Here is a 26,260-nt window from a genome sequence, read left to right as displayed (position 1 = left end):
CATGCACTCTACCATTGAGCTACACCCTCCCCACTACTTCATTCCTTTCCATTGTCAAATAATCAACCACTCTTTTTGAATGCTTATTCTCTACCAGGCATGCTGTTAATCCTCAGAAAAAGCCTGAGACAGTAGGCACTATTATTATCATATTCATTCTACAGATGAGGAAACTGGGGCTTGGAAGTGCTGGGGCTTTGCCAAGATCACCCAGGAAAGTAAATGGCAGAGCTGGATTTAAACCCAGATCTGTTGAGCTGAACTGTGTCCTTATAGCTGAACTACACTGCTTAGAGGAAGCAGGCGGGGAGTGAAAAGTGTCTCAGGGGCTCAATGTGCAGATCACAAAGTCCCTTTTACTCATAGGATGCCTCTGGGTCCCTGTCATGACCGCTGATGACGGCCCTGTGAAGGCTGGTTAGAGTGAGCAGGACTATTTACCCAACTCGAAATGGTCCCACATCTTACCAACGTCAGAGCCCCTGGGCCTGCTTGTGCTGTTTTTCTGACATTTCTCTGTCTGTCTGTCTGTCTGTCTGTCTGTCTGTCTGTCTGTCTCTCTCTCTCTCTCTCTCGGCATTTCCCACCTCTAGCGTTTCTTCTCCCCAGTCCTAATGTCAGCTTCTAACCTTTAGGGGCTGTTACATCAGTTAGGGTGTTACATCTTTCTTAGGACTGTATGCCAAGTAAGTGATCATTGGTTGTGAGTAAGGGTCTGAAGTGGGTTTTCCTATGAGTAAAGCAAATCTTACTGCCTGAAATGGTCAGGACGCTACTCTCAAAAATCCTAAAGCTCTCCATTCCCTGGGGTGTCTGGAGAGTCAAGAACAGTAACCACTTACTGGTGACAACAGTAATAGAATCAACTCATTCTCCTTGGGAGGGATTTCCACTTCTTCTTTGCGTCTCCTCCTCTGAGCCCAGTGGGTCCTTTTTTATAAGAGATTAAGACTTGAGGCCACACAGCCAGTGAGAGAGGGGCCAGGAGCTGTCAGACCCCGTGTCAGCCCCCACCACAACTCACCCTGGTTCCATCATGCAAGTCTCATATTCTACTCCGTTCTCTGCTACAATGCTGTGCCCAACTGCAAGTTAAATCAAAGCATCTTTCTACCTTTTCAAAGTTGGGAGTAGAGGTACAGGCCAGTACTTACTTTTCTGTGGGGTTTGGAGGTCCCATCCTGAGTCTGCCCGAACTTGCTGTGTGATCTGGAGAAAGTTGTTTGCGCTCTCTGAGGCTCACCAGTGGCTCTTCCTACCTCTGGGATGTGACTGGGCAGTAAATTGGGCCCAGACCTCTCATCTCTGATGGAGGTAACAAGAGATGCCCCAGTACCATGCCCTGGCTCTTGGTCCTGCCCCAGGCAACCAGCACACAGATCCTGCCAACCAACGCTCTGGGCTCTTCCCTCAAGGCTTGAACAAGTGTATCTCTCTGTTTCTGTCTCTCTCTGTCACAATCACTTATTCATTCAACAAACATTTATTGAGCAGTGACTAAGAGCCAGGTAGGTGGTCAGAGACAGAGACACACACACATTGGTCCTTATACAAGGCAGACTGTGACTGTGTCCTGTGGGTGTTGGGTGGAAGGGAATGGAAATCCTGCTCTGGATGGCCTCTGGGAGGAGGTGGCCTTTGGAGGGTCCCAAAGCCTGGGTGAAACTTTGATAGGTTAATACAGGAGGGTATCTTAGAGGGCACAGCTTGAGCAAAAGCCTGGAGGTAGCTAACTGCAAGGTGCATTTGGGGGCTGGTAGAGTGTCTAGTGAGGCTGAAGGGTGCAAACGTGGGAGGCACAGTAAACAGGGAAGTTGGATCAGACCAGCAGGGCCTAAAATTTGTGGCCGAAGAGCGCAAATTTTCCTCTGAGGGGTTTCAGCAGAAGAGGGACAAGCTCAGACTCTTCTCAGAAGGCTCCTCTTGGCCCCACTCCTCCTCTTATCCTCACAGCAGCCCTGTGAAGTCTGGGTCATGATTCCTGCTTTTACAGAAACAGAAACTGAAGTTTCGGAGAAGTAAACTCAAGTGTCCACAGTCCTCAGAGCTTAACTGGCAGAGTTGGGGCAGAGACCCCATGCTGGGGGAAAGGGCAGTGGAGAGAGCGACACATTGTAAGGGCAGAGCTAAGGACACTGGCCAGATCAGTTTTCCTATCTGCAAAATGGACACATTAGGAGGGCCCTCCCCAATCAGGTGCCCTGCTCTCTGCTCCCCGTGGCCTGGGACACCCAGATCTTGCCTGGGACAGGCCACTCACCACCCACACTCCCCTCTCAAAGGGCCTGAAAGGTCACACTTACTCCTTGACATTTTCCCCAAGTCTCCTGTCCTAACCCCCCTACCTCAGCCACTCCCACCTCAGGGGAGTCTGGCCCTGCTTTCCCTGGGCTTCATGCTAGACGCTGCTCATCTGCCATTAGTCACCAGCTGGTAGAAAAGCTGAGACCAAATCCTATCGTGGTCCCACCCACTACTGCCCAGACCTCCCTCCCCTCCCAGCTCAGCCATCCGGTGCCATCTCTGGTTGGGGGGTGGGGGTCCCTTGTCCTTGGGGAATACCTGAGCCGAGTCAGGGCCTGGGAGCCCAGCTGTGCTGTGTGACCTCAGTTTCCCTAACATCTCTGAACCTTAAACCTTCTCCTTTTCCTCCCTTCCTTCCTTTTTTCCAGTCTTCCTTTAACTCTCTCTGACTCATCCCTCCCTCTCATGCCATAGACATTTATTGAATGTCTACAGTGCACCAGGCACCATGGGTCACAAGCATGGACCACTGCCCCTGGAGGTCTTACTCGCCAAGGGCTACATGACTAGACAGGACCCTGGGTGGATGGGAGCGGGGGAGAGGAGGAGCACAGGACTAACCTCTGAACCATGGAAGAGCCAGCACAGGCTTTTGAACCAATTCTGGGTTCCATGTTCCCACTTACTGTGTGACCTTGGGCAAATCACTTTACCTCTCTGACCCCAGTTCCTCACTTAATAAACGACAAAAATCATATTATAAGATTTAAATGGGCTATCTGGCTGGTAATGGGTCATTCTAAAGTTCTAAAAATTCATCTTTATTTCCACCTTGAGGCCTGAAAGCCCTAATGGAGTGAAAGACAGATCCCTCTGATGGCGGGGGTGGGGGTGGGGGGGTTCAGGCATCAGTCAATGACCCTGGGTACAAGACTTATTGGGAGGCAAGTGTTTCTTCTAAGCAACCCCCTAACAAATATTTTAAATTGTTTGCAACCTGCTTCACCTTCATGTAAAAATTTCCCTTTTGTGGGGGAAAGGGAATCCTGACTTGATAGCATCATTATAAAAGATTTTAGGTGACATTTATGAGCACTTACTGTGTGCCCCCCACTGCACGACATGATCTCTGATTCCCAGAGGTGGTAACTCTTACAATACCCATTTTAGAGAGAAGGAAATTGAAGCCTGGAGGAGTCTACTAACTTGCCCAGGATCACACAGCCAAGAGTGGCCTCAGCTGGGCCCTGCACATCATCCCCCTGCATGGGGTGAGGAAGGGCCCCTTCCTGTACTGTCTGGGGACCTTGAGCCCATGACTCCCCTCCCTGGGCCTCAGTTTCACCCTCAACAAAACAGAATTTTGAGTCTTTACTAGCACAATGAGGTAAGACAAGGCAGGGTTTCCCGGCCCCTATGAACAGATGGGAAAACTGAGGCCCGGAGTGAGGCCAGGGCTCCCTGGTCACCCAGCCAGAAGCCTGGTTTTTGGGCCCAGCCTGGGGTCTGTTCTCTATCCGCCACTTCTTGGAAGGTAGTCCTGTCCCAGCTGGTCCTGTCTTGGGATTGCTCAAGGCACTGCGTCACCTTAGGTGGTTCCAGTACCACAGAAGCGGGGAGAGAAAGGAAGAGGAGGCCACTGGCTGAGTCAGGGTTTGGGACTCTGGGCCAAGCCCAATGCTGGGTGTGAGGAGCACCCTGAGGGGTATTCTACAGAGATCCACTGGATTCCTGCCCTCCAGGGAGCTCTCAGATGAGGGTTGTAATGGGGGATTAGTACCAAGTGGAGGAGAATGTGTAGTTTTCAAATGGAGAAGAATGGACAAAGGCCAAGCCATCCTTTCTTTTGGGGCAGGGCTGACACTTGTAGAAACAGAGAGCCTGCAGCCTTCCTTCTGCAAAGCCTGACTGTCCCCTGGGGCCTCCTGTTTCTCTTTGAGGTCCCTGTACCCCAGGGCCAGGTTCTGGGACACATGGCATTTTTGCTCCAAAACTCAGAGACCCCAGTTACCAAGTGCTCACTACGTCCTCGGTGCCCACCCTGAGTCATTCTGGTTGAGTCTATCCCCAGGCCTATGAGGGAGGAAATTCTTGCTCCCATTTTGCAGATGGGGAAACTAAGGTCCGGAGAGCCAAAATACCTGCCCATGGCTCCACAGTGGGAACTCAAACCCTGGCTTCTTGACTCCCGTCCCCTCCCCCTGCTTCTCCCTCTCAGCTCTCACCAGCTGCAGGGAACAGTTTCTATTAAAAAAAAAAAATCTGTAAAACGGGGCCATTACAAGGTTCACCCATGGGGCCCTTTTATGGGTCAGCAGGGCCCCAAACTGTTGTGAGCTTATTCAATAAGATGCCAGGCAGGGTCCATTTGACTCACGGATAAACATCCACTAAAGCAATACAGGTTTATTCCCTGTGCTGAGTCACATAGGAATGGAAACTGGGACCCATTTTGTAGCCCAAATCCATCCTAAATATGGAACTTATCCTGGAAAAAAAGGGCTGGGGGGAGGCTCACAGGCCCCTGTATCGCCAAGAACCCTCCCTGCTCTGAACTCATGGTGGGTAAGAATCCCCACCCACGGTGCTAGGAGTGAGAAGTCAGAGGTTGAGTCCCTGGGAGGTGGGCTTTGTTTCTTTCTGGCACACAGTGGGTCTGCAAGGAACTTCATCAATGCAAGGAGGAAGGGGAAGGGGAGTAAGTGGATGGGTGGCGAGTGGATGGATGGATGAATGATTAGATGGATGATGATTAGATGGCTAAAAGGACGGATGAGACAGGAAGATTGTCTGAGTTTTGCTACAGCGACAGGTGTGATGTGTCTGTCTTTGTGGGTGTGTCTGCATGTCTGTACGTGAGGCTGTGTTGGTATGTGTGTCCGTCTCCCAGTATCTGCATCTTTGTGTGTCTGTAGGTGCCCCAATCTGTAAATGTCCACATCTGAGGATGTGTTGTCTGTGTGTGTCTGTGAGCTGTGTGCATCTGGATACCTGCATATTTGTATGTGGCTTTTGGTGGTACCTGTCCATGTATGGCTGGTTGTGTCTATGTACTGGCACGTCTCTGATTTTAATCTGATTTTGTGTCCATGTCACCATGTCTCTGTGTCCAGGTTTATCTCCTGTATCTGTCAAAGTGTGTCTGTGTCTCTGGTTGTGTGTCTATGTCTGCTCCATGTGTATCTGTTTCCGTGTGTGTGTGTGTGTGACCTGTCTCCCAGGTCTGACCTGACTATGGCTCCACATCTATGTATCCAATTACGCCTGTGTGTCCTGGTGCAATTGTGTGTGTGTTTCTGTGTCCAGGTGTCTCTGTTACCCAAGATCCAACTCTGTGTATCCAGGTGTGTCTGGGTATCCTAGCCTGTGCGTTCCATGGCTGCTGTCCCAGCCCTGAGCTCTGTAAGCTCCCCCAGGGGGCGCCCTTACCTAGCCGCCACTTCCTCCCTTGAGCTCCTGCCCCCATGGCTGCGCCCCAGCGAGCTGCCCCGGACTGGGCAATGCTGGTCTCACCAGGTCCCCGCCTTCCCGTGAGGCCCCGCCCCTGGCCCGCCCCTAAACGAGCTATAAGTTCTCGTGGCTCTCGGCTTCTGCATTGCCGGCTGCCAGCAGTTCCGCACTTGGAGGGTCCTGCCACCAGTCTGAGGTACAGCCACCACCTGACCATGGCCGAGGGTGAGTATCAGAGTCAGCGCCACTGCCGCTTACAGGGTCCCGTGTCTGGCAATCCCTCCCTGGTTTCAGTGGTCCCACTGGTGCACGGGGGGTCAGGACTGGGCTGGGACCCAATCCCTAAGTCCCCCGTTTGGAGCACAGAAAGATGGTTGGGCTGGGTGAGAGGTCTCTGGCTCCGGGTGCTGGCTCTGCCTGGGGCCTCAGTTTCCCTATCCTCAGGGCACAATGATTAACCCCTGACTCCCTGGATCAGATGAGGCAGTGAAACACAAAGGTGTGTCGTAATTGTAAGGCACCGTGTTAGTGGACCACTGTCACCTCGTCCTCAGTCAGTGAGTGGGGGCTGGCTCCCTGCTGTGCGCCCCACGTGAAGCTGTGCAGAGGGTGCCGGCCTGGCCTCAGATACTTAGCTTTGGTTTGTCCCTGGTGCTGTGTACACCAAGTCTGTCTGATTCCTTGGCTGTAGGGGCCGGAGAGGAGCTTCTAGCATCTTATGGGGGAGTGCGCTGAGAGCAGGCTTGTTCTTCTAGGTCCCTCCCTGCCCTCAAGTTCTGCAACCCTCGTCCTTGGTGGCTTGTTGAGTGTCAGTTTCCCCTTCTGTAAAACATGGACAGTCAAGCCAGCCCTTGGTACATCTGTGAGGGCTGTGAGGAGGGGAGAAGGGCTGAATTCATTTCCTACTTGCCCCCTACACACACACACACACACACACACACACACACACACACACACGGGCAGGGATACCATCTGGGAGGAGGAATTTCTGTGATGGGGGATGCGCTGCACTAACACTTCTGGACTCAGCATCCTGGCTGACTTTTGGGTCAAGTCCATTTAGAGATGGCCCCTGCAACACACCGCCGAGGAAGGACAGTGGGCAGAGGGAATGTGGACAGGGATATGCGGCAGGTGGAGCAGGAACGAGAAAGGGGGACCGTGGCCCTGCCTGCCTGCTGTGTGACCTCAGGCCACCTTTGTCCCTCTCTGGGACCCAGTGCCCCAACACATGCAATCAAAAACCAGCTCAAGGCTGGCTGTGGACTTGTCACCTAGGTGGCCACTTGTGCCCGATGCAGTTTCCCACCCCTATCCCCAAGAGTGGGGCTCAGTAGGGCTGGAGGACCCTGGAGATGCCAGTTATGATAAACCCCCTGCCCCACTGCCAGAGTGGCTACTTCCTACAAGGGTCCCAGTGGCCTGGAAGACCTCCGGTCCTTTCTCAGTGCAGAAATCTGATGATCCTAGACCCCAGTATTTGTGCACCTCCAGGGTTGGGCAAGATTTCTGGAAATCCTTTTTTAGACAATAGCATGAGAAAGCGCCCCATCTGTCCCAGAGCAGGAATTGACCATCTCTCTAAGGTCTCCCAGAGGGACAACGGTGGCCTCTTTCCTGCCTGAGTTCTCTGGAGTTGAAGTTTCCCCAGACTGTTTCTTCACCCCAGCGGGTCAGCAGGAAGTTCTTCCTTGTGGCTAGCGGAGGTCTCCCCTGCTATGATTGCAGGGGCCTCAACTTCCCCCATGTCTCCTTCCAGGCTTGAAACAACAAAGGACTTGGGCGGGGGGGGGGGGCGGGGGGAGGAGTGGAGGGGGAGGCAGGGGATGGAGAACAAATCCTGAACTGTGAATGAGGTGGTGTCCAGTGTGGGCTCCAGCATCTGCAGCCCTGGAGTCAAACCCCAAAGCCGTGGCTGGCGCTGGCTGTGAGACCCAGGGCTGCGTGCTGTCTTTCTACAAAACGGGGATAGCGAGAGTAGCTGTGTAAGCGGGGTAGTTGTGAGGTTTGGCAGAGATAATCCACATAGATGCCCTCGGCAGACACTAGGCAATGTATTTGCCCCTCATTTGAGAGATGTTCCATGTAGGAGGTAGGAGACCTGCATGGATGTCCCCATGAAAGAACCTACTTGCTGGGTGACTTTGGCAAGTCCCTGCCCCTGGGCCTCAGGGGGACCACATACTCTCAAAGGTCCTACAACTCTGAGAGTCTGCCTTGCCCGCTCCTCCTACCCTACAGTCCCACTAATCTTGACCTAGAGTAGGTCAGATTGAGCTTGCCAAGGTTTATGAGATTTGTGCTTCCCTTAAACCCTCACTCTCCCTTCGCCCCCACTCCTGCCCTGGTCTTCAGCTCCCTCTGAAACTATAAAGAGAACTTTCCCATATCAAACTCTTCGCCCTAAGTTAGTCCCTGAGGACAGGGTGCCCTCTCCTAGCCCTTACAGCCGCCCTTTGAAGCTTCAAAAAAGGAGGCACAGAGAGGGAGAGACACCTACCCAGGATTACACAGCAGCACAGCAGAACTAAAATCCAGAAGACTCCAAACCCCTGTCACTTGAAAAACCTTTATTATGGAGAATACTGAACATACATAAAAGTAGAGAGAATAATATAATAAATGCCTATGTTTTCATCACCCAGTCCCGACCACCACCAGCATACGGTTACTGCTGCCTCCTGCCCCTCTCACCACTCCCTACCCACTCTTTGGGAGCAAATCCCAGACATCACCTCATTTCATCTGTAAATATTTCAATGTATCTCTCCAAAGAGATGGTCTTTTTTTAGACATAAACAAATTAAAAAGTCCTCAATATCACCATTATTCCATCAGTCTTCAAATTTCCAATGGTCTCGTGCATGTAATAAATGTTTAAAATAGTTTTTAAAATCAGAATCCAAATAAGGCTCACACAGCTCTGTGGGCTGAAATGTCTCTTCGGTTTCTCTTAGTCTCTAGGTTCTCCCTTCAGCTTTTTTTTCAATTTTTTTTCTTGCAATTTACTGGTTAAAAGAACCAAATGCTTGACCTAGAGTTTCCCAGAGTAGGAATGTCGTTGATCACGTCCTGGTTCTGTGTTTAACGTGTTCCTCAGTCCTCTGCATTTCCTGGAAATTGGAAATTGAATGTACAAGGCAAAGTCAGTCATGACAGCCTAGCTTGTGTTTAGTGAGCATTTATTATGCACCAGACATGAGGCTAAATAACTCACCACAGCCCTGCGAGGTGGGTCCTGCTGTCCCCTACCTGTGGATACAGATGGGGGAAGTGAGCTGCCCGAGGTCCCACGGCTGAGAGGCAGCAGAGCCTTCCCGACATGCCTCAGTGCACCACCCGTGATTGAGTCAGGCCATCAGCCCCTGGGTGACCGGGCGGGTAGGGGTTGGAAGGACTGGCTCCCAGGAGGCCCTGATGCCCCAAGTTCAGGGATCCCAGGGCTCACAGCTGGCTGAGGGATGGACCACAGCTCAAGCCCCTCACTGTCCCCACAGATCTGGTTCTGGAGAGATGCGACCTGGAGCTAGAGGCCAATGGCCGTGATCACCACACAGCCGAACTGTGCAGGGAGAGGCTGGTGGTGCGGCGTGGCCAGCTCTTCCGGCTGACGCTGCACTTCGAGGGCCGGAGCTATGAGGCCAGCGTGGACAGCCTCACCTTCAGTGCTGTGACCGGTGAGTCCCTCCCCCGCCTCCCTCCTCTCGACCTCCCTGTTCTGTGATTTCGTGGTGCCCTGATGGACCATGGGACAGGGTACGCCATTCCTCTTTGCCCCCTGAGAAATTCCCAGTAGTCAATACCCCATGTTACAGATGAGGGACCTGAGGCCCAGGAAGTGGAGTGATGTCACCAGTGAGCCACTCAGCTTTGTAGACACGGCTGTGCTCCTGGACACCTGGGTTTCTGACAACCTGTTAGCACCAGGGCTGGGGGAAGTTTCCTTCCTCGCAGATGCATCAAGACCCTGCCCGCCCTTTCCCACATCAAAACAACTTTACAGTTCTTATCAACAGCTGCTTCCCCAAGCCCACACAACCTGACAAGTCCTCTGGGATCAGACCCAAATGGCGTCTGGGTGGCAGAGAGAACTCAGCTGGCTCCAGCCTGCTGAGTGAGCAGTTTTGTGTTCCCATGGTTCCTTCTCTAAGCCTTGGGAGGCTGCCTCAGGTTCAGGGGCTGGACAGATGGACCTGGGTTCTGGTGTGGCCCAGACTGCATACCCGCTGTGTGACCTTGGATAAGTTGCTTAGCCTTTCTGAGCTAAGGCACTTCTGGCTCAGGGTTGTTAGGTGAGAAGGGCCTGACACGGGAGGGTGCCCGGCCAACGTGAGCAGCTGTTGCTGGTCTTGTTCCAGGGACTCCAGTGATGGAGGAGGGACAATGAGGGCCCAGCCACCCCATCCCTAGATGTCCAAAATCTCATCTTCTTTGTTTGCCGTTCTCAGGAAAGTGGCCTTGAATGCCAAATCTCTGGGTTTGGCTTCTGGTGGGAACCACTCCCTCGAGGTCAATGAGGGGCCACCTGGCTGGGACTCTGGCCCGAGGGTGGGAAAGGCCAGCTCTTTCTGAGGGCTGCGAGGTCAGAGAGAGCAGCGAGTGGGCTGAGGTCCGTATTTACCTGGGAAGCCGTTTGATAAGGCTTATCACAGAGCCTGCAGACTGGCCCCGGATATCCCCTCCATCCCTCTCCTCCCCACCGCTTCCCTTCAGGCAGGGGCACACCTACTAGCCAGGGGCACCCCCCACACACACACATACTCAACACCCCTGTGGTCCCTGAAGGGCCTCCAGCAAGTCTCTAATCTTTCCAGCCTCAGATTTCCCCCTCTGTAAAGTGGAAGGCTGGATCCATGGCAGTGAAGGGCTGGATGTGGTATCCTGAGAAGAGCCAGGCTTGGGCTGAAGAAAATTACAATGTCTTTGAGCACCCACTGTGTGCAAGCTCATTCTGAATCCTGCTGTTGTAGAGGCATAATGAGCCCCCATTTTACAGATGGGAGCACTGAGGTGCGGAATGGTCAAGTTACTTGCCTAGGTCACACAGTGAGTTAGGGACATGGCAAGATTCAAACCCTGACCCCAGAGTTGAGGTTTTCTGGTGCTGTGACCTGACAGCAGGGACATTTATCTCTTTACCACCTGCTGGGCTTCAGTTTGTTCCTCCATGAAATGGGTGGTAGATGAGCTGCTGGCCTGGGCAGCTTGGGATTTCTCACCTTCTTTTTCCTTCTTTCATTCTCAGGGTGTTCCCCCTTCTTCTCCATTTGTCTAGGCCGCCTGGCACTAGGTAATAAGGCCCCAAGTTCAGGGTTGAGGCCACAAGGGAAGTGGGCAGCAACTAATCTCTGTTCTCCAGTCTCCGACCGACTTATCTCAAACCATTGCCAACCGCCCGGGTGACTCCCACAGCCCCCGGGGCAGCCACGGAAGGCACTGTATCTCTGGGTGCACACGGCTTCCCTGAGTTACCAAGACCCTCCCGCAGGCTGGGGAAGCTAAGGGACTAATACCAGGAAGCCAGGCTTCCCCCACTCAAGGCCTGGCTTGGGTCAGCTTCCAGCCCTGGGCCTGGCCTGAGCATACTGCTCTTGTCAGGACCTTCTAGCTTACAGTCAGCCTGTCCTATCTCTTCAGGGAAACTGAGGCCCAGAGAGGGGAGAGGAGCTGGCAAAGGTCACTCACCGAATGGCCTGGTCCCCAGCCCTATCTGGATGCTGTGCATTTTACCCAGGCAGTTGGAGACCGGACAGGCTCTGTTGTGGGGTACAGGCCACAGCAGACAAGCACCCTCCTTGTTATAGAATAAAGCTCTGCTTCCCCAAAGGGGGGCAAGGGTTTGGAGGGTGGGTGAGGTGAGAGTGAGGTCAGCCTGAAGCGGTGAAAAGAGCCCTTATACAGCTAATAGAGGGCTTAACCTTGGAAGGTTCCCCTCATCCACCCCACCCGGCCCCTCACTGCTGTGGTCGGGATAGTGGCCAGGACCCCTCAGATCTCCAGGGTCATTTAGGTCTTAGAGGGGTCTCTGCGGTGCCTCTGGCCCCACAAAGAGTACCGTGTGGAATCACAGCCAAGGAATTTTCTAAACCAGCTTACGTGAGCAGTGGTGGGGCCAGGGGAACAGCCTGTCCTCATTCCACCCATCAGGACCCCTCAGAAGAAAGGGGTGTGTGTGTGTGTGTGTGTGTGTGTGTGTACACAGCTGCCCCGGGACAGAGAGAAAGGGAAATGTGTTTCCTGACCTGCCCCCGAGGGTGGTGTGTCAACAGTGACAGTGGCTATGGGACCTGGCCCAGGCTGTTACCATGGTGACCAGATCATTGATCATCCAAATAGTCTTTTCTGAGAATGAAAAGGGTGCTGTTAAGAATTATGCTGGGACCATAGGCATAAAATAGGACTGTCCTAGGAAAACTGGGACATACCGGTCACGCCAACTTTACCCCTCTTGCCCTCAGTTCCCATATCTGTGAAGTGATTCAATTGAACTAGACAATTTCTACATTTCACTCCAGTCCTCAAAACCTGTTATTTGGCCTGAGAATTCTGATTTTTTTTTTTTTTGATGGAGGTACTGGGGATAGAACCCAGGACCTCGTGCATACTAAGCACATGCTCTACCACTGAGCTATACCACCCCCCCTGAGAATTCTGATTTGTGATGGTCCTTTTTGATGACACTGAGGATAGCGCATGTTCGCTGCATAATTACGACGTCCTTGTCACTGAAATGCTTTCTGTGAACTCTCACTAATTCCTCTGATCAGCATTAGGAGGTGGTCATGACAGTAATAAACAGTAACTATCATTTACTGAGCACTTACAACGTGCCAGGCACTTTGTAATGTGCTTTACAAGCCTCACCTTCTTTAAGCCTCGAGATAACCTTATGAGGAGGGACTACAATCAATTCCATTCTACACATGAGGAAACTGAGGCACAGAGAAGCCAAATAGCTTGTCCAGGGTCACAGAGCCAGTTTTGGACCCAGAATCGGACCTTTCCAGGCATGTGATCTAAGCCTATTTTCTTCTTTGATGAGAAAGCTGCAGATCAGAGAGGCCTGGGGACTTAGCCCGGGTCACACATCTCTCAGGGCCTGAGTGGAGGAGCCGGACCCAGGCTGGTTCTTGGGCCCCAGTGCTGTCCAACTCCTCGAAATACTGACTCTGGAAGACAGTGTTTAAAGGCTTACAGCTGTCTCCTGGCACCCAGACAGGGCCCCAGAAGCCTGTGTCATGCCTGTTAGCTCATGGTTATATTTGGGCCTGGGTGTGGGTGTGGGTGGGGCTGGCAGGTAGCCCCTCGGTGAGCAGGCCCCCATATTGTCAGCAGTGGGCGGGCAGAGCTGCAGGGAGGGAGATGGAAGAATAAACATAAGCCCTCCCGGGCAGCCGCCCAGCCAAGCAGAGAAGTTTCTGTTTCTTCTCTCCGCCACCCAGTCCAGAAAGAGTGACAGCCCCCACCCATGCCCTCCCCATGACTCAGCCCTGCCTGCATGGGCTGGGCCCTCCCCTCCACCTGAAAAGGAGCCAGTTCAGGGCAGGCTTTCAGCACACCGAGCCCTGAGACCCCTGCTAGGGAGCATCCTCTTTGGGAATGAGATGCACTGTGGGGACAGCCGGAGCCTAGAGACCTGGACTCAGATGCTAGCTTTGCCACAGATCCCTGGGGGATTCTGGGAGAGCCCTTCTCTCGGAGCCTCAGTTTTCCCTCCTGTATAAGGGGTCTTGAGGGAAGGGGGAAGTGCCACGCCACTTTGTGAAGTGTAAAAGGCTGTAGGGAGGTGAGAGATGGTTCAGACCATCTCACTGGAGCTGCCGATGGAGATACCCAGGTCAAATGTTGGAGGGGGCCTGGAGAGACAGACACCTAGACCTGCATTGTTCAGCATCTCTGCTAGCCAACAGCGTGCGGGCTTTCAGACTGGCCCTACTGGACATCAGAGGACCAAGTTCCCATTTTACTCAGAGTCTGGGCTTCTTTTACTGAAAGGGAAAGGAGGATACTAACAGGTGGAGGATACTAACAGGTAAAGGATTTAGGCTGAAAAGAGGACCCTTGGGGAGTGTCTTGCCTAATTCCTGTCCATGCTACAGATGGGAAGACTGAGCCGAGAGAGGAGGATGGTCTTGGCCAAAGTCACGCCAGTCCAAAGCAGTGTGACAGTGACCCTGCCCCAGGCCACGCTGTTCCTCCTCCCAAGAGGACTCTCCCAGGAGACTGAAGACGTGCTGTATGCCTGCAGTTTTTTGTGCATTCCCACAAAACCACCCTGATTTCCATTTTACAGATGAGACAGCTGAGGCTCAGAGAGTAGAAAGCTCTCATCAATGTTCCCTCAATGGTCAGTGGCAGAACGAAGCCTCAAACCCAGGCCGAAGGGACCCTCCGGGTGTGTGCTCTGCCCCTGCCAGCCCTGGCTCTCACCCTCCCTCACCACCCTGACTCACAGCCCCTGCTTGCTCCCTCTGCAGGCCCAGCCCCCAGCGAGGAGGCCGGGACCAAGGCCCGCTTCAGGCTGTCTGATGCTGTAGAAGAGGGTGCCTGGGCGGCCGCAGGTGGTGGACCAGCAAGACGGCGCCCTCTCGCTGCAGCTCAGCACCCCGGCCAATGCCCCCATCGGTCTGTACCGTCTCAGCCTGGAGGCCTCCACCGGCTACCAGGGCTCCAGCTTCGTGCTAGGTCACTTCACCCTGCTCTTCAACACCTGGTGCCCAGGTGAGCTGCGCTTCATCTATGGGCAGGGTGGGGAGATGGGCAGGACCCGCCCGTGGGAACCACTAGGGTGGGGGAGTGGGGCGGGAGAGACCTCCAAGTGGATTGAGTGAGGCCCGCTCCGTACAGCTCCGGGCCCCAGCCTCCTCCGCCAAACCTCATGACGTCAGGACTCTCATTATGCCTATTTACGGAGGAGAGACAGGCTCACAGAAGCAAAATGACTTGCCCCAGGTCACACAGCGACCAAGGGATCTCACCCCCCACCCCACCCCTGTCTGAGGCCCGTAGGTGCCCCGGGCACTGTGAGCTGGGCATGGAGGTGGGTTCAGAAGCCCCATTCAAGAAAGGGCAGCCCAGCAGACACCCAGGGCCATACCTTCACTCTGGGCTCTGTTCTGCAGGGCTCTATTCTAATCTCACCAGGCTGGCTCGGGGAAGGGAAACTGAGGGAGGTGGTGGGGTGGGTAGCCAGGGGAGGTGGGCAGGAGCAGCTGGGTCCCCTTAGTGCCTCCTTATACACGCTCTCCATGATTCCTCTCAGCAGTCCCCGGGGTTGGTGGGGGTCGGCATCCTAGTTTTACAGGCAGGAAACTGAGGCTCAGAGATAAATGACTTTTGGCAGCTCCTTCAAGAAGCAAGTGGACCGTGCGGGACAAAACTAGAGGGTTAAGAAAGAGCTGAGTGTGTCTGGAGCAGGAGGGAGGAGGCGGGGGCTGCCACACCCCTTCCCCGGCCTCAGTTTCCCCATCTGACTCACAAGCCAGTGGAATCTCTCTGCCTACGCAGCAAGGCAGAGAGAGAGGCCATGTGGGCAGGCCCAGTCTGGGAATGGGCGCTGCTCCTCAAAGCCTAGGCCCAGAGCAGAAATTCTGGCCACTCCAGCATCGGACAACTAGTTTCCTCCTGGGCCAATGCTTTATTTGTTTATTCTCTTCTCCATTTTGGAACATTTTATGTCATATTTGAACAGAAAGATTTTTTTTTAATTTTCTCTCTTACACACTTTGGCTTCTATTTCTCATTATAACAGCAAGACGTGAGAACATCTTCTTTATAAAACCTTCAAGTTCTGCAGAGACACAGCCCCTCTTTGGCTTTCCTCCTTGGGAATCCCCATTATTTGCCGTCTTTGGGGGGCTCATCTCCGTAGATTCGAGTGTATGTGCCTGGAGACGTTGCTGTGCTTCTTTTTCTTCCAGTTTTATTGAGATGTAATTGACGCACAGCCCTGCAAAAGTGTTAAGTGTACAGCATCATGATTTGACTTACATGCATCATGAAATCATTATGACTACAAGCTTAGATCATCTCATACAGATACAAAATTTAAGAAATAGAAAAGAAGTTTTTCTCCTTGTGAGAACTCTTAGGATATACTCTCTTAACAACGTTCATACAGCAGTTTTAATTATATTTATCATGTTGTATGAGACATCGGCGTATTACAGGTCTCTCTGTCTGTCTTAAACATCAAAGGATCCCATGGTGTACAGCAGCCGACATCTTGGGTTGTTTTTTTCTTACCTCTTCTGTACAGGCTTAACATTCTTTCCACATCAGTCTGCATACATCTGCTCATCTTTTTTAAGAGCCGGGAGTGGCTGGGTCTTGCCAGGTGGACCGTTCATTCATTTGGCTCCCACCCATGGACATGAGGTGGTCCCCCGTGGCCCATCACAGGGAGGAGCCCCCTTGCTCACAGGCCCCATTGCCACACGGAATGGTTTCTCAGGACAGAAGTGGCCTTGCTGGACCCGCTGTACATTCATGTTGATTTTAGTCAATCTGAACTTACAGCTAGTTGGTGACCTTCACCACGAAGCAGGAACATGGCAGTGTGCCTCCCCCACCCCAACACCTCAAGGTTGCAGAGTTCAGGGAACGGGGAGCGAGGTTGGGGGACTCTCCGGTCCTCTAGTCCTGCCCCTTCCCTGCCTGGCGGGTTGAGGTGGTGGTGAGCCAAGCAGCACAGTGACTAAAGGGACCTACATCCCAGGGTGGGAGCTGGTGATGCACAGGGAGGAGTTGGGCTCAGTGGGGGTTGAGGTGCGGGGGGGAGGTATATGGCTCTCCCTCTGAGGGGAGAGGGCGGATCCGCCCTTGATAGGGGCGCCTCCTGTCCTTCAGGTGCCTCTGAGCTCCAACATGGACAGGATCGACAGCCAGTTTTGAGGCTTCTTATGCCCAGAGCCTCCACCCTTACCAGACAGAGACTTGAGCAGGGACATCATATTCTGGGCTTCCTGGGCTGTGGGGGGGACAGTTCCGTATGTTCTGACACTCCCATTCGAAAGGAAAACACCAAGGGCTTTTCTTTCTCTTAAATTCTTTCTCCTGCACTGCCAGCTGATTGACAGCCACATAGTTCATTGATCTCAAGGCTGATTTTCATTGCACGGTCTCAGGGCCAAAGGGCAAGATGCATAAGGCACTTGGCACCTTTCACATTTGCTTCCTTCAAGTGAGCGGCAAGAGTGGGGGTTGCTGGTCGCTGCAGATGTCCCCAGGGATCCAAGGGGCCAGGGCCTCTGCATCCGGGCCCCGCTCCACCAGGCACTGGACCTCCTTCCCCGGGCTGACTTCAGTAGGCACACCACCTGGGACCTGCTGTACTTTTAAGGACCTATGAAAATGTGTTCACTTCTTTTAAAATCAAGAGAGAAAAAATGAACTTTTAGGCTAGAGAATGTATTTTAACATGTGATATTCATATATCATCATTATACCAACGCAGTCATAAAATACATTTTTAATTTTTTTTAAATGGAGGAAGGGTCCCATAGAGGCAACAATGCCCAGGGCTCCCCAAAGTCAGAATGTGGCTCTAGATTTCCCCTTCCCAGCTTCAATTTCTTCCCCTGTGAAGTGGGACAGGAAAGGCCAGCCTGACCTTTGACCTCCTGCCCTCTGGCCTGACTACCCCAGGCCCTTTTCTGTCCTCACCAGTCACAGAGAACTAAGTGCCCTGCATTTTCCAGCCTCATCTCTGTGCTCTCTGGTCCTCTGCTTAGAATGTCATCAAGGCCACCTTCAGATACAACCTGGCCCCCAAGCTGGACAGGACCCCACCTGACCCTTTCTCGGCTTTCCCTCCACCCTGAGTCATGCTCCTTCCTTGAGCTGACTCAGGACTTCACTTTGCAAAGCATTGTTCAGATCTGTGGTCACATTTTACTCCCAGGGAAGACAATCAGGTGACAGGAGAAGGGAACTGCCCAGGGTCACACAGCAAAAGAGAATCAGAGCCAGGGCTACCTAACTTCTGGCCTAGAGTGCCTCTGTCTCCTGTTCTGGCATCAGCTTTCCCATCTGTGAAATCTTCCTGAGCCTCAGTTTTGCCATCTGTGAAATGGGGCCTCCAAGAATCCCTCCCACACAGGGTTTTTGTGGAGATTAAACAAGTTAATGTATGTCATACATTTATCACAGGTCCCACATGGGGTAAATATGGGATAAAAGACAGCTGTTGTTGTCACTAACCAATAACACCTTGTCTCATTGACAAAGGATTATTAATTAATGATTAGTATTTCTGATTAAAAGAGAGAAAGGCTGCTGAGAAGCCAGCCTGGCCCTGGGGAGCTGGCCCCTCGCCAGACCCAGAGCTGAGGCCCTTTCCTTTCCACCTGCAGCGGACGCTGTGTACCTGGACTTGGAAGAGGAGCGGCGGGAGTACGTCCTTACCCAGCAGGGCTTCATCTACCAGGGCTCAGCCAAGTTCATCAAGAACATACCTTGGAATTTTGGGCAGGTAGGGCCATGCCCTGCCCCTCCAACCCTCTTGGGCCCACTGCGTGCTGGGCCCTGAGTCTGACGCAGTCAAAGTCAAAAGTGTGAGCAGAGTCACCCATCCCATGCTGTCAAGGATTCAAGGGCCCCAAAATGGCTGGAGGCTCAGAGAGGGCCCAGTCCAGGCCTGAAGTCACACAGCAAAGGGTGGCCCTACCCACCATGGGAGCATCAGCTCTGGATTCAGGGTGGGAAGGAATCAGGAGAGCCTTTGAGATTTGTGGGGCTGACAGGTACTCTAAGAGGGAGAATGGGAACATTCAAGGCCATATATCAAAATCATAGGCAGCACTTGGAGAATGCTTACTGTGTGCTAGGCATGTGCTGAGAGGGGCTTTAAAACATTATCTAGATCAGTGGTCTCAAACTTAAATATACATCAGAATCACTGGAAAAGTGTTAAAACACAGGTCACTGGGTCCAGCCCCTAGTTTCTGATCTAAATCAGAAGTAGATCTGGGTGTGGGCTGAGAATTTACATTTTTAGCGAGGTCTCAACTGATGCTGATGCTACTGATCCAGTGTCCATACTTTGAGAATCCCTGGTCTGGTGTATCAGCTAGCTACTGCTGACTAACAAACAAACCCAAACTGTGGAGGCTTAAAAAAAATCATTTATTATTTCTCCTAAATCTATGGGGCAGCCAGGACATGGCTGTCTAGGCTGGGCTTGGCTGATCTCAGCTGGACGGCTCATCTCTGTTCCACATGGTTCCTCCTTGTCCAGCGGGCCAGCCTGAACTGGGTCTCTAAACCAGTGCTTTTATTTCCTCTACTATCCAGCATCCCATAAGAATTCTTGAGATATTGCTGAGAAAACTCATGAAGCAAGAACCATCACACCCTTGGCCTCTCAACCTCCGGGTGTTTTAGTGGATGTTGGCCTCCTGGGGGTCAGGTTCTCCTTGGGACACTTCCCAGCAGCCCCCGGATCAGGGTCCAGTGTTCAGGACTAAGGAATCCTGCCCTGGGACCACAGGAAAGTCCTCCCTAAGATCTGGGGCTCTGGCCTCAGTTTCCTCTTCTGAATATTGGGTATAATCATTGCAAAAATATCTTCCCCCAAATAATTGCCAAAACCCTGGAGCCAGCTGTGGGCTGTAAATGAAATGGTGACATGACTGCAATATATCAAAAAGGAATTGGCTCATGTTCCCCGGGGCTCTGTATTCTCCCCTGAGAAACAGAACAAAACCTTTCTGAAGAAAGAGTCTCCCTTTCATTTCCTGAGTTCCTGATCTGTGTCCAGTCTCTGCACAGCCTTGGGACATGGCTTTGCAAAGCTTCTGGAAGTCATCATGACCCAAGATGATAAGACCTAAAGGAAGGAGGGGAATGACTGCCTGTGGGCATCAGGGCAGGTCCTGAAATAGGCATCTGGGCTTTGAAGGTGGGTGCACAGTATTCTAGGCAAAGGGAATTGCGTGTACAGAAGCTCAGAGGTGGGAAAGTTTACATTATACCTAAGAAGTATGTTGTAGCTTGGGGAGCACTTTATAAGAGAAGGGGCCCCAGGAGATGACAGCGGGAGAAGTCAGCAGTGTTTAGGTTGTGAACAGCCCTGAATGTCAGGCTGATGGCAATAGGGAGCCACAGAATGGTTCAAGCCAGGGAGGACTGTTCTGCAGCATGGAGACAAGGCCTGGTTTGGGACAAGACCACAGAGATGGGGAGCAGGGGGCAGACAGGAGAGCCTTTGAACACGACAGATGGGTGGCCCAATGGAAGGTGACAAGGACGGATTTTGATAAAGATAACTTCTGAGTTGCAAGGATGAGAAGGTGTGAGTCATACAGGGAGAGGCAGGAAGAGCATTCTAAGCAAAGGAAATAGCAAGTGCAAAGGCTCTGAGGCCATGAGCCTGGGGCAGGATGAGTATGAGTGAGAGTGGTGAGAGATGAGGTCAAATTGGGGGTGGGACACAGATCACAATGGCCCTGCAGGCCACAGGGAGACGTCTGGAGGTTACTCTGGGTGCAGTGAAACAGGAGTGATAAGGTTAGATTTGTATCTTTATAATCTACTTGGGTTCCAATCTGAGCAGTGTGTGTGGGTGGGGTGGGGGGAAGAGGGACACTTATCAGCTCTGCAGGATGAGTCAGGCTTTAGAGAAGTGGAGGTTTGGCTGAGCAGAGAGGGAAGGGGCAGTGGCATGGCTTGAGGTGACCCTGAGGCTCCTGAGGGACACCCCAGGGATGCTGAGCTTTCACTCTGTGGTCTCCACTACAAATTCCCAGGACCGCAGCCTGGATGCAGGCACACCCAGCCTGGATGCAGGCACACCCTCCCCCATTTTCTCTCACACTGTCATTATCCCATCCCACCCTGTGAAGCTGGCACCCCAGAGAGGTGACAGACCCAGCCTGAGCCCCCAGGTCTGGTGTGTAAGACAGAATAGAGAGGTCCCACAGCTGCTGGACTTCAAGTTAGCCTTCCTGGAGGAGGTGACATCTCATCTCCCTCATCCTCCTCTTGTTTCCTCTGACACAGTTTGAAGACGGGATCCTGGACATCTGCCTGATGCTCCTGGACATCAACCCCAAGTTCCTGAAGGACGCCGGCCGCGACTGCTCCCGCCGCAGCAGCCCGGTCTACGTGGGCCGGGTGGTGAGCGGCATGGTGAGTGAGTGGAAGGCCCACCCCAGGGTCCCTCCCTTCCTGTGATGATGGGGGTCAGGGCCTGTTCTGGGTACAATGAGGGGACCTAGGAGCTGGGCTAGTCTCAGCTACGAGAGCTTATATTTGGAAAGACAAGATTTACACAAATGAGAGTAATGCCATGTGGTCCCTCAAAGCAGTTCATTCATTCATCCATTCATTCACTCACTCACTCATCCAGCAAGTTTTTATCAAGTGTACCCATGGGCTAGGCCTGAGGGAAAAGCAGGTGTAAGACATGAATGGTCTCCAACTTCCTAGAGCTTCCGTTCTAGTGGATGCATGGGAGGAGACAGACATTAACCACCATATCATGGGAGCACACAGTCATAGGTCATGATGGACGCGCCGAAGGAACCAGGCATATGAGTGTCTCCTACAGGACTAACCCCAGCAGTGGGGCTGAGGGACCTCCCTAAGTTATGATTCATGAGTTGATGTAGTAACTGGGAGGAGAGGAGTGTCTCAGGCAGAGGGGACAGCCTGCGCAAAGGCTCTCTCAGGAGGGATGACTATTGCAAGTTGGAGGAGCAGAAGGGACGCTGGTGTGGCTGAAGCAAAACGCAAGCAGGAGGGGCGGGACTGTGGAGGGGGCTGGGGCCAGACTGTGCAGGTCTCCTGGGCCATGGTTCTTGAGGCTGCCTTGTGTTCTCCAGGTTATGGGTGTATAGGGGGAATGACACAATCTGGATGGGTCTCTGTAAAGCAGATCACGCCATGTCACTCGCCTGCCACCCTGGGACAAATCCACATCCCCAGCATAATCTCCTTCGCAACCTTGACCCCTCTCCACCTCCTCCTTCCTGTTTCTCCCTCCTGCACCCCAGCCTCCAGCCCCAGCCATCTCCAACATCCCAGTCGGCCACACCTTGGTATCTTTGCACCTGTTGTTCCCTCATCCTGGAACACCCTTCCCTGCCTTTCACCACATGCTGAACTCTCACTCACCCTAGCCCAGTCGTCACCCTCTCCCCAGGCTCGGTCCCTCTGATGCCCCACTGGTTGCAGGTCAACTGCAACGATGACCAGGGTGTGCTGCTAGGACGCTGGGACAACAACTATGGGGACGGCGTCAGCCCCATGTTCTGGATTGGCAGTGTGGACATCCTGCGGCGCTGGAAGAACTACGGCTGCCAGCGTGTCAAGTATGGCCAGTGCTGGGTCTTCGCTGCCGTGGCCTGCACTGGTGAGCTGCGCACTGGGCTGTGGGAAGGTCTGGAGCCTGCTCTGGGAACCCTGGGAGTGGGGCCCAGAGAGTACTGGAGTGGGAACTGGGAGACCCCAGTTCAGTGCCACCCACGTACTGTGTGGCCTGGAGTCGGTGGCTGCCCTTCTCTGGTCCTTTTTCCAACAACTCCCCTCCTCCACCCACCAGGTGGTTGTTCAGATCCAGAGATGTTAGGAGGCAGCACAAGCTTAGGGTTGAGAATATGGGCTTTAGAGCCAGGCAGACCTAAATTTAAAATCCCCAGTTACGCTCACTTGCTCTGTGACCCTGTGCAAATGACTTCTCTTGGAACCTCAGTTTCCGCATCTGTAAAATGGGGACAACAACATGACCTGCCTCCTAGGGTGATGACATAAAGCCGCTCAACACAGAACTTGGCCCCAGGCTAGCTCTCAGGAAACATTAGCTGTTCATAACTTGATAATAACAGTAATATCTATTGATGTCAAGAAAGAGAAGGCGCTTTCTGAAATGTAAAGGAGGAAAGCTAAAGCTATTTTAAACCAAAAAAGTAAACTACAAACCAAGTTTCTTTAAAAAAACCTTGAATATTTGAGCCCAGAAGACGTTGAAGAGAATTCCCTTATGAGAACAGGCTAGTATCATACGCTCGTTAAAAGCAAAGACTTTGGAATCAAGGCCTGAATTCAAATTCCAGCTCTGTTTCTTACCACTGTGTCTTCGCTGTGTGTTTTTGAGGAAGTTACTTAACTCTTCAGAGCCTCAGTGCTGTTATATGTAAAATGGGCATGATAACAGTGCCTTTATCCTGGGATGGTTGTGAGTTACCATGTGTGAAGTGCTTAAAATGGTTTCAGGTGCGTAGCAGCAAATGTATAGTGCTGCCACTTACTATTATTACTGTTACTACTATTATTGTTATTATTATTATCCCTCAGCTCAGGAAATCTAACAGGCTGATCTTGGGTTCCTAGCTTTTTTGACTCCAAGACCAGCGCTCAGGCCCAGAGCAGGGTCCCGGGGAGCCTGTCGACCTATGCTCCACACCAGCAGTCTGGGGGTGGGGGCAGCCTGGCCGAGGTTCCCAGCTGGGCTTTCTCTGCTCTCCCTGTGACCTCTGAATTCCCCTTTCTTATGGAAACTGCCTCACCTCAGACCCTTCCCTCTGATGGGCCTAAAGCCCCGTGGGTTTTCTGGAGAAACCTCACCGCCCATGGCCCCAGACTCGCTTGCAGATGCCTTCTTCACTCTGGGCTGTGACCGTCTGAAGGTTTAGTTTCAGAAGCTGCCCTCAGTTGTCCTCCCTCCAGGCCCGGGGCTGAGTCCGGTCCCTGCAGCCTTCTCCCAGGCCTGATGTGTAACACAGCCAGGGAAAAAACTTGGTCAATTAAGGCGGCGTCAGACCCCGATGGCCACAGGGTTTCTGCAGGGAGCTAAGTGGTGGGTCGGCCCAGGGACTCGAGCTGAACTACCTGGTCTGAATCCCAGTTCTGCCGCTAACCCCTGGGTGAACTTGGGCTACAGAGCCAGTGTCTCCAAGCCTCAGTTTTGTCACCTGTAACATGGAGACAGTGTAGACTGACCGGAGTCACAGGGAGCTCTGGGGACCCGGGGTGATGCCACTTAGCACGGCCTCTGGTTCAGGGTAGGCTGGGTTTGTGGGATTCTGAGGGCAGCTGGGATTCTTCAGCTGGATCGCAGGGTATTTTCTCTGTGTCTACGAGTCAGTCGACAGTGACCGGATGGACATTGGCAGTGACGGGCATGGTGACACACTTTGCTGTTCTGCCAGACTGCCCGCACCCACCAGCCTTCTGAATCATCACAGCATCCCGACAAGCTGCTATTATTAGTGCTTCTTGGAGGAGGAAATGGAGGCTCAGAGAGGGAAGTGGCTTGCCCAAGGTCACACAGCTGGTGTGTGGCACAGCCAGGCTCGGAACCAGGTAGGCCCGATCTGGTGCAGCCTCCTGACCTTGGACTGTGATAATGAGGCCTCCTGGGACAGCATTCCTGGGACAGGAGTGCAGCCTTGCTTCTTGCACAGCTGGGGACAGAACTCCCCAAGCCTCAGGTGTCTACTCCGAAGCCTGTCACAGTGGTGGGACGGTGGGATGGGGCCTGGGATTGGGACACCAGCCTCTCCCACGGGCAGCAGAGCATCTGACCCCTACCCAGGCCAAAGGGCACAGGAACACCAGGCAGGAGGTGGAGGGTCACAGCTGTTTCTTCATCTGGCCCTCACATCTCTTGGCCAGAATCCAGGGCCATCCGGGAATCCCTTCCCTGGTTGATGGCGGGCACGGGGCAAAGGTCACATCCCTGCCCCTCCCTCATCTCTGAGACTCAACTTCAGTCAAAACTGAAAGTAAAAAAAATTCCTACAGGTTACAGTTAGTAGGGCTTTCTGTTTCACTTTTTTCTTTTCTTTTTTTTCGGTTTTACTTTCCTCTGTCTTACCCCGAGAATGTGTTACTTTTACAGTACACAAAAAAAGTGGCATCCCCTCTGTCAGGAGCACCTAGCACCACCATTCGGGCAGGATTTGCCCGGGCTCTTCGTCCCTCCTCTGTGGCTGCAGATGCCACTTGACATCCTGCTTCTTTGTCACTTATCACTGCAACACCTGTCCCTTTCCCAGTGAGTGTGGTCTCTCTGTAAACTGGGCTGCAGCACGAGTGCAGGTCCTCCTTGTTCACGATGGAGTCCCAGCACACCCGAGGACCCTGCACCTGTGCCGTCCCCGTGCTAAGGAGGTGGAAACAAGGCCCAGAGAGGTGAAGGGACTGGCCCCAGCCTGAAGCAGCTGGGGCTGGAACAGAAGGTGTCCTGACTTGTTTCCTCTTCTGCCAGCTCTGCTATTTACTTCTCCCTCTGAATCTGTCATTTCTTCACTTCTTCCCTTCCTCCTTCTCTTCCTTTCTTCCTTCTTCTCTTTCTACTTCACTCACTCCTTCACCCCATTTGACAAAATCGTCTGTGCCAGGCCTGTGCTGGACTCTGGGGATTTAAAATAAGACAGAGCCCTTGCTGCCTTCAGAGGACTAATTAAAGAATCTCTCACATACCCATCCATTGAGAATGAGGATGAATCCTCAGTCTTGCTATGAATGCAAATGATGGAATAATCTAAACCTGGCTTCATGGCTGTGGGAACAGCATGTGCCAATGTCCTGGGGCAGGTGGGAGCATGGAGTCCTGGAGGAGCACTGAAGCCATGTGGCTGGAGCAAAGTGTGCAGGAGGTGGTTAAGGGACAGACCCCGCAGGGTCAAGGGGCACAGTGGAGGTCTGGCCTTGACTTCGAGGGCCATGGGGAGCCATTGCAGAGGGGTGTTAATGTCAGATTTGCATTTGAGAGTCTTCTTCTGTTCACTGTGATGTGAAGGGGAAAGAGTGGACATGGGGCAGCTAGAGAGGTGGACGCCATTGTCTTGGCAAGGGGATTTGCACACCACCTGGACAATGGGTGCAGTGCTCCCTGGTGTACAGATGGGCACGTGGAGGCCCAAGCAGGACAGGTATCTCTAGGGCCTCAGCCAGTCCCCTAAGCTCTCTCCATCACGTTCCCCCACCGCCCCCAGTGCTCCGGTGCCTCGGCATCCCGACTCGCGTCGTGACCAACTATAACTCGGCCCATGACCAGAACAGCAACCTGCTCATCGAGTACTTCCGCAACGAGTTCGGGGAGATCGAGAGTGACAAGAGCGAGATGATCTGGTGAGGTGGGGCCCCGGGGAGGGTCCCCTGCAGAGGACACGTGGGTTGATTTCTCAGAGGAGGCCACATTTGAATTGGGTTTCAAAGTTGAACAGTGTTTAGACCAAAGGAAACAGTGCCTGGGAAGGCTCGCCGGGATGGGAAGAGCATGAACGGAGGCTAAGAAGAAGGGAGGTCAAGGCACAGTGCTGAAAAGGGTGTCAGGGAGAGCACCTTGTCCGGAGTCTGGACAGCCAACCTGGGAGACTGGGCTTAATTCTAAAGGCTTCCGACTGGAGAGGGGCATGCTGACAACTGTGGAGCAGGAGGTCTGGTGGGAACAGATTGGAAGAAGGGGGCTGGGGTGTGGTCCAGGTGGATGATGATGGGGCCCAAATCCAGACAGAACCTGTGGGCTGGAAAAGACAGAACAGTCAAGAAAATTACAAGGTCAGGTCAGCTGGACTTGAGAGCCACTGAGAGAGGAAGGGAGGTGGGGAGAGCAGTTGAG

General features: G+C 52.9%; 1 protein-coding gene and 1 non-coding gene across 2 annotated transcripts in view; one reads left to right on the top strand and one right to left on the bottom strand.

Annotated features, from left to right (window-relative positions):
- The first annotated feature begins 5,762 nt into the window (after window positions 1-5,762).
- Window positions 5,763-26,260, top strand: part of TGM2 (transglutaminase 2) — a 32,428-nt gene continuing 11,930 nt past the window's right edge. The window contains 8 exon segments of the mRNA XM_006188624.3: window positions 5,763-5,919; window positions 9,192-9,371; window positions 14,172-14,254; window positions 14,256-14,415; window positions 18,048-18,166; window positions 20,695-20,823; window positions 21,871-22,048; window positions 25,635-25,770. Coding sequence (XP_006188686.1) covers window positions 5,910-5,919; window positions 9,192-9,371; window positions 14,172-14,254; window positions 14,256-14,415; window positions 18,048-18,166; window positions 20,695-20,823; window positions 21,871-22,048; window positions 25,635-25,770 — 995 coding nt within the window. The 5' untranslated portion in view covers window positions 5,763-5,909.
- TRNAT-AGU lies at window positions 12,261-12,332 on the bottom strand. The gene has a single exon. It is a non-coding gene; the product is annotated as a tRNA-Thr (tRNA).

Source organism: Camelus ferus, chromosome 19 (assembly GCF_009834535.1).
Source record: "Camelus ferus isolate YT-003-E chromosome 19, BCGSAC_Cfer_1.0, whole genome shotgun sequence".
In the NCBI taxonomy this organism is placed as follows: Eukaryota; Metazoa; Chordata; class Mammalia; order Artiodactyla; family Camelidae; genus Camelus; species Camelus ferus.
The sequence above is the reverse complement of the archived record's forward strand: the minus strand, read 5'-3'. Positions and strand labels throughout refer to the sequence as shown.